Source organism: Arachis stenosperma, chromosome 4 (assembly GCF_014773155.1).
Source record: "Arachis stenosperma cultivar V10309 chromosome 4, arast.V10309.gnm1.PFL2, whole genome shotgun sequence".
Lineage (NCBI taxonomy): Eukaryota > Viridiplantae > Streptophyta > Magnoliopsida > Fabales > Fabaceae > Arachis > Arachis stenosperma.
Genome location: NC_080380.1, coordinates 4313533 through 4321096, shown reverse-complemented (window position 1 = coordinate 4321096; position 7564 = coordinate 4313533). Strand labels below are relative to the sequence as shown.

The window sequence follows — 7564 nt, the reverse complement described above, 5'->3', positions numbered from 1 at the left end:
CATTTTTTTTTTATTTTTTTGCAAGAAATCCATACCATATTTGAGTGAAAGGGACGTACATTACAATATACAGTGAGTGAGTGACACACTCACTCGTGTAGTATACGGTACAACTACCTCTATCTGTATTCTGAAGCTTCATTATTTATTTATATAATTATATTAAATATTCATATATTATTATTATACTATTGTTTTAAACAACATCATTCATTAATTAATGACAATGTTGTGCGTGTAAAATAAAAAATAAAAAAAAAGATAAATCATAACTCAGTTGCTTCTCACACAACGACCGTGGTCTTCTTCAGATTACTTTTTGCTTACTAAATTATCTCTGTTGGATTTTATTCCTTTTCTTTTATTCTTCGTTTTTTTTTCCTGTTTATTTTTTAATTTTTTATTTTTTTGTGGGTATTTCAAAGTTCCAACTTTTATTGTGAGATCTTTGGTGCTGCCTATAATGCAAGCAGCTCAAGCAGCAGCCACTGATGAAGTCTCTGAGATTTCACCCCAGGTTTCTATTCTCATGATTCATCTCTAAATCTGTGTAAAATTCTATGCTTTTAAACTTTTTAAATTTATGACTTGATCTTGAGATGTGTGTGTCTCAGTGTGTGTATTTTGATTGAATTGAAGTTAAGCCGTTACGGGGTTTCTCAATTTGAGCTTATTCTGTGCCTACTTAAGCCTAGGTTTTTATTTGTTTCCTGAATTGTGCATGATTGGAATGTAGTTTTGATTGTTGTTCATATGCCTTTTAATTGTAACTGCTTCTGGAGGTCCTTGAATTTGAGATATGAGTTCTAGCTGACAATGTAGTTTGTGAAGAATTTTGGAAGATGTCAATTTTCTTCTTGACTTTATTAGATTGTATCTTGTTGTTTTTTGCTCTATAAGTCACCACTAAGGAATTTATTGATTTTGTTCATGTGAGTTTCGACATTGATGGTTTATTCAACTTCCGGATCCAGATCCTCTCTGTGAAACAAGTTAATTTCTGAAAACAATTTGAGAATTATCATTCTATTTTTGTTGGCGTGCTATCTCTTGAAGTGCTTGCATTTTAGTTATTGCATTTGTTGTTATATTATCTGTGGTGCTTTGGCATATTATGCCAAATTGTTGGGACTAAATTGCTTGAAATTGTCCCTGTTACTTGCAGATTAACCATTGTTCGAACAAAGAAGTTTCAGATAATAGACCAAGTGGGAAACGTCCTGATATTTCACTTCAAGTTCCACCTAGACCTGTAGGGTTCGGCAGTGGAAGGGCTTTGGACCATTCTCAAAGTTTCTCCAAAGGGATATCATCATCAAGAGGTTTTTTGCGGGCATTGAGCTTGAAAAGAAAAGCTAATGTAACAGATGGCGAAAGAAGCTGCCTCCTTGATTCAGACTCGAAGACATCTGCGGACAGTTCTAATATGGATTCGATATCTGACGCTGCATGGAAAAGATGCACTTCTCTTCCTGTTACTCCTGCATCAAATCTGTCTCCTTCGGTTTCAACACCTGTTTCTGCAAGGACTTATACTGAACAGAAGCAACATGTAATGTCCTTTTATTTCATTGTGATGCATTGCTTATGGATTCTCTAAAATAAAATTAATGTGAGTTATACCTCTAACTTGGACTATGGAAAGGTTGAATTCATAGGTTAAAATTAAATCATCTGTATTCTGTAACATTACATTGTGTGAAACCTGTTATCAGAGAAAAGAAAGGAAATAGTAGAATATTCAGATATGTTATTTTCAACAAGGTTTTAAAGGAATACTTGAAAGCTTACTGACTCAAACTCATGTTTAGAGCTTTCTAAAGCATATGATACAACAACAGTTGCATGAACTAAGGTTTACCCCATCTTTAGGAACTTTATTTATATTTTCAAATGGCTGTTGTTAACTTTTGTGCAGAAAGATGTTGGTCGTTCCAAGGTTTCAAGGTCCCTTTCTGTACCTGGGAGAAATGTTGTTATTGTAAGATCCATCTCCTTTTCTACCCGTAGTGAACAGGATCAGCAAGATACAAATGATGGTATGTTTCCTCTAAGGCCTCACTAAAGTCATATATACTTTATGTACTTCCTGTTTCGTAGTCCTACTTTTCTATTTTTAAATTCACAGTGAAGAAATCTAATCCATTTTCCAAGCTTTACATTTCAAGCAGAAAATGGGTTAATCAGTGTTTATTATTCCACCTAGTGTTGTGGTTCCTGTCATCATCCTTTTATGGGTTAGAAATTATCTCAACTAGAAAGAGACCCGCGCAATGCACGGATGGTAAATTAATGATAATATATAATAGATATTAAAAATGGTTATGTTTTGTAGAATTAAATTAAATATGTGTACACTAAAATTAAATTTGAAAGGTGCTTTGTTTAAAATAATTTGTAGTACAAAACATTTGGATGTTGGAGTTGTACAAAATGACATTTTTATTTGATAATTTGATTTTTGCATTTGTTTTAGTTGATGGATTTAATCTTCTTATGTGGCACTCGTCCTCTTTTTTTTATTGGTTATTGTTAGAATTATTGCTTTCTTCTTTCTGTCGAAGTTCTTGTGAAGGCATATCCTTTATGAATTGTTGAGTTGTATGCATTTTCAATTATGTTGTTTGTTCCATCTTTGCATGTATGATTTTTTTTCAAAGATGTGTCTTGAATTTGTATGGTTTTCTTTCTTCTTAATCTCTTGATGTAGTTTTCTAATGACATTTAAAATAAAAAGAACAAAAATGTGTAGATTTTTTTTGAATAAGTTATTTTTAATAAGAATAATTGAAATAGTATAAAATAAAATTACCTGTTGGTATTATTTTTTACCTACTTTGTCAGACAATGTCTCAAGTGACGCAAATTTAAAATAGTCTTGGAAAATGTTCAAAATTGGATCTTTAATTTCTTTCACAACAATTGTGACTAAAAAGTTTGCTTTCATTATACTTTTAATAATGAATAGCATATTAAAAGAAGTATAATTTTAACGATATTAAAATACAATTATATATAAAGTATTATAAAATAATATAAAAAGTATAAAAAGCAAAAATAATTAAAGTTTTTTCGTAAATTCAATTTAAAAATATAATAAATATGTTTGTTTTGTACCTTTTCATCTAATATAATCATTTCTAAGCAAAAAGACTCTTCTTCATTTGTAGGTATTAATGTTTTCCATAGATGAACCACGCGAACTTTGATAAACTAATTGTCTTTTTGTTTGGTGATATTGTCCAAAGAATGATGTTACATTGAGTAAGTTTGAGATGATGTTTAGTTCGAAAATAAATTTTTTGTGCTAAATTTGATGTCATTTGAAGAAATAGTGATAAGAGACTTATTTAAGTAGTTCAAATAGTATGGAATTTGAATATTTGTAACGTAAAATTTATTATGATTAATAATATTATTATTACATTCGTAATATGAATGTTTATTATATTTAATGAGTTATTTATAGAAATTAATAAATTAATTATTAGAGTTATAAATATATTGTATTGTTTATAACGGTGAGATATAATAAATATATGGATATAGATTCAATGTCTTTGTAACTTACAAATTTAATTACAAATTTTTGTATATATATATATATATATATATATATATATATTTTTTTTTTTTTTTACTAATTTGGAAATAATAGTTGATTTGGCAAAAAATGAGTGGTTGATTCTAATATTTTGCCAAATAAGCAATATTGCTGACATGACATTAGTAGAAGAAAAAGATGTTTTAAAAGTAATGTGGGTAAATTTATGTATCTACTTTTATATATTAAAAATAGATAGATTGGTTGCCAGTGTTTGAAAATGTTGTATGTTGATAATAGACAAAATGACAGCCACTTTTATGAGTACGAGTCTATCACACTGCTGGGATATTTTACTTAGTTCCTAAGTTGTTGTCTCGTTAGTAACATTTTAGTTAGAGTGCCAATTTTTAGCTTATTGTCACTTTAAATCTTCTACAAAATAGTTTAACACACTAAGACCATTTTTATTGGTCAATCAGATCAGATAACTCCCGTGCCACCAGAAGGTGCTGATGATGAAGAAATTCCTGAAGAGGAAGCAGTGTGCAGGATATGTCTTGATGTCTGCGATGAAAGAAATACCTTGAAAATGGAATGCAGTTGCAAAGGTGACCTGAGATTGGTGCATGAAGAATGTGCAATAAAATGGTTTAGCACAAAGGGAAATAAGAAATGTGAAGTATGTGGGCACGAGGTTCAGAATTTACCCGTAACTTTGCTTCGTGTTTCCAGCTCTATTCAACGGCAAAATAGACAAGTGCAGGGTCAACTAAACTCAAGTTCAGAGTCAATAAAGTAATCTGAAAATCTATGCTCTCAAATTAAGTTATCTGTTATTTCTGTTCTTATAAATGGCAACCTTAGACATTACCCGTTTTAGGTTTCCTTGTTTTCTGCAAGTTTTTCAAAGCCCATATACCATGGGTTCAGTTTTAGATATATAATGAATCTTAAACTTTCTCCTAGAATTTAATCGTGGAGGGGAGCTGGTCTTTGGCCCGGGCATAGTCCATTCTTCAAGCCCAAAGGGCTCTTGCATTAGGGTGAATTGGTCCTTGAGAGTTACTTATTCTCAGAGTTGATTTTTGTATGTCTTGAAATAATATTTTCAATCATAATTAATATTGCTGCTAAGATAGTTCAGTTTGGAAACTTATTCAGGATAAATTTGAGTTATGTGCATTCCCAAACATTTAATCATTCAAATATTCCAGTTCTAGTCTTTTCCAAATAAGTCACTTAAATTTATTAATATTATTATTATTTGCTTGACCTTGATTTCCATTTTTCAGTGCCTGGCAAGACTTTGTGGTGCTCGTCCTGATAAGCACAATATGCTACTTTTTCTTCATTGAACAGCTCCTGGTATGCCTACATCTTTTAAGAGAATACTATAAGTGAACTTCTAACCCCTTAGATAGAGTCCAGAATGCATTATATTCATAGTCTAGTAAATATATATGCATATTTTATTTGATTCTATGTTCCTTTTTGTAGCTTCCTGAGTTGAAGACTCAAGCCATCATAATAGCAGCACCATTTGCCTTTACATTGGGCCTCCTGGCATCTATTTTTGCAGTCATCCTTGGTAAAAACTCATATCTTCAGACTGAAATCGGTTTATTGTTGAACGTTAATTTAATTTTACCTGTGTTACGTGCAGCAATTAGAGAGTATATATGGACATATGCTGCTCTTGAGTTCGCTCTTGTGGCTATAACCGTGCATCTGTTTTATACCATGGTGAGTGAGAATGTTCATAATTTTGGTAATAATTTCCTAGTAATATTGGCCGGATTGACAAATGAAATGCCTGCTAATGGCTATATTTCTTGGGTTGCAGTAATGAAAGTATTAGATTTTGTAGAAAAGACTGCATTTATTTGTATTTAGTTATCCTATGGTCTCTGATGGTGCATGCTTGTCTTTTAAAATAATGTAGTTACAGTACTGTTTAAGACAAGGGCAAAAAGGGGGGGGGGGGGGGGGGGAGAAATTGTAAAAGCCTTTGCTTTGGTGCCAAAATGGGATGAAGAGATTTGTTGAATGCATAATGCATATAGATGATAGAATAGCAAGTGATGTTTTCTGATTTATAACCTGTATACATTTTGCATGTAAGAAGTTACAACATTATGTTTAGGTAAAATTTTTAACTTTTACAGTGTACCTATGATGTGCTAAATAAAGCTTTGTGACCTTTTGTTGCAGTTGCATTTGAAGGCCATCTATGCAATACTACTTTCATCAGTTTTGGGTTTTGGAATTGCTATGAGCCTCAACTATTTATATATCCAATATGTTACTTGGAGACTTCAGGTCTCTCATAGTGATAACCTTCCAGTTTGAATCTCCTAAGAAGTGAATCAGCTTCATGGATTTTCTATGTACCTAAATGACATGATGACCTTCAAGATTTTATTTTAAACTTTTGTTGTAGTAGTATTATTACCTGTTGGACCTTTACCATATGATATATTTGTTGCTAAATAAATCTCATGAAGTGTATATTCAGGAAAGTAAGAGAATCAAAATGTTAACTTGTTTCTAACTCAAGGTTATCAAACTCTAGAATTTGGCTAAACTAGATTTAGATCCGCACAATATGTGAAAAACTAATATTATAAACTTTTTGTATAAATTATTTTAGATAACTAAAATGATAATAGAGGAATTTTGAATAATAGAATAATATTTTAATAAATAGCATCAATAATTAATTAATAAATAGAATTAATTAGTTATAAAATAATCTACATAGCTGTTAAAACAAATATAATAAGTTTTATAGTATATTACACTGATAATATTTTTATATATATTGAAGTATTTGCTTAAGTAATATTTTTAACTCTTAAAACAAAACATTATATCATAGTAAATTCTGTAGTATAATAAAAATTAATTCTATCAATCTATATATATATGTATAAAAGTATTTGTTTAAGTATAATTTTTAATACATAGGATAATATTTTAATAAATAGAATTAATTAATGATAAATAAATAATATGACATTTTTTTCTTAGAAAATAAACTAATAATGGTATTAAATTTATTATTAATTAAGAGATATACTAGATAATGTCATTAAATGAGAAAGGGTAATAAAAAAAATTAATTTAAAATTCTATAAAAATTATAACTGACAAAATAACTTATGTGACAATAGAATAAGTAGAAGAAATGTCATTTTAGTTACAAGAAAATATAGGTATCAACTTTTATATAGATAGATAGATAGATTTGTGGAGTTTAGGAAAATTTGAATCATCAAATTCAACTTGTAACCTTGATTTAAGGAAGGGATCTAAACACAACAATTTACAAGTTAATTTGATGGTATTGGTATGTCAGAGTGGGTTGGTTGCAACTATAAAAGTTTAGAAAAGCAAATCTAGCTACATGTTTTCTTCATCCCCCCAGTTCTTTTTCAGAAATAAATAATAACTTTGAAGTACCTAATTCAACATAAATATAACGATCTTAACAAGTATGTGCCACTTTTACAATAACTAATAAACTTTAATCAACTTAGACATGTTTAAAGTACATTGGAATATATTTCCTTCATGACAGCAAAATGCTTATCTTGCAGAGAAAGAAATGGAAGTTTTTCTGTTATAGCAGAAACAAATGGACTAAAGCAAGTTGATAATATATGAAATTCAGGAAAAGACATGCATTGCTTTTGATATTATGCAGGAATATGTACTGTAAATGTCTACTGTATTAATATAAAACCTTATTTCTTATCATGCTTCCACTTCTTCTTTACTTGTTCAGTTTATATTCTCACCAAAATTTTGGGACTAGTTGAATTCCATGTGCTTTAATTGCAATATATAGTGTCTTTGCTTCCTCCTGGATGCTAACTTAGAAATCATTATTTAACAAATAGGAAAATCAATATTATAATAATAAGCAAAGGGACTGCATGTATATATGTAACTTTAACATAACCTTTGTTAAGCTTGTTGATATTGATAATATACTCCAACTTAGAGGGACATAGA

At 29.8% G+C, this 7564-nt stretch overlaps 1 protein-coding gene across 1 annotated transcript; it reads left to right on the top strand.

Annotated features, from left to right (window-relative positions):
* Positions 1–261: 261 nt before the first annotated feature.
* On the top strand, positions 262–6089 carry LOC130973436 (uncharacterized). Its single transcript, XM_057897942.1, has 8 exons — positions 262–517; positions 1166–1552; positions 1919–2039; positions 4027–4342; positions 4840–4912; positions 5045–5135; positions 5211–5290; positions 5759–6089. The coding sequence occupies exons 1-8, from the start codon at positions 464–466 to the stop codon at positions 5894–5896; spliced, it is 1260 nt and encodes a 419-aa protein (XP_057753925.1). The 5' UTR covers positions 262–463; the 3' UTR covers positions 5897–6089.
* The last annotated feature ends 1475 nt before the right edge of the window (positions 6090–7564 follow it).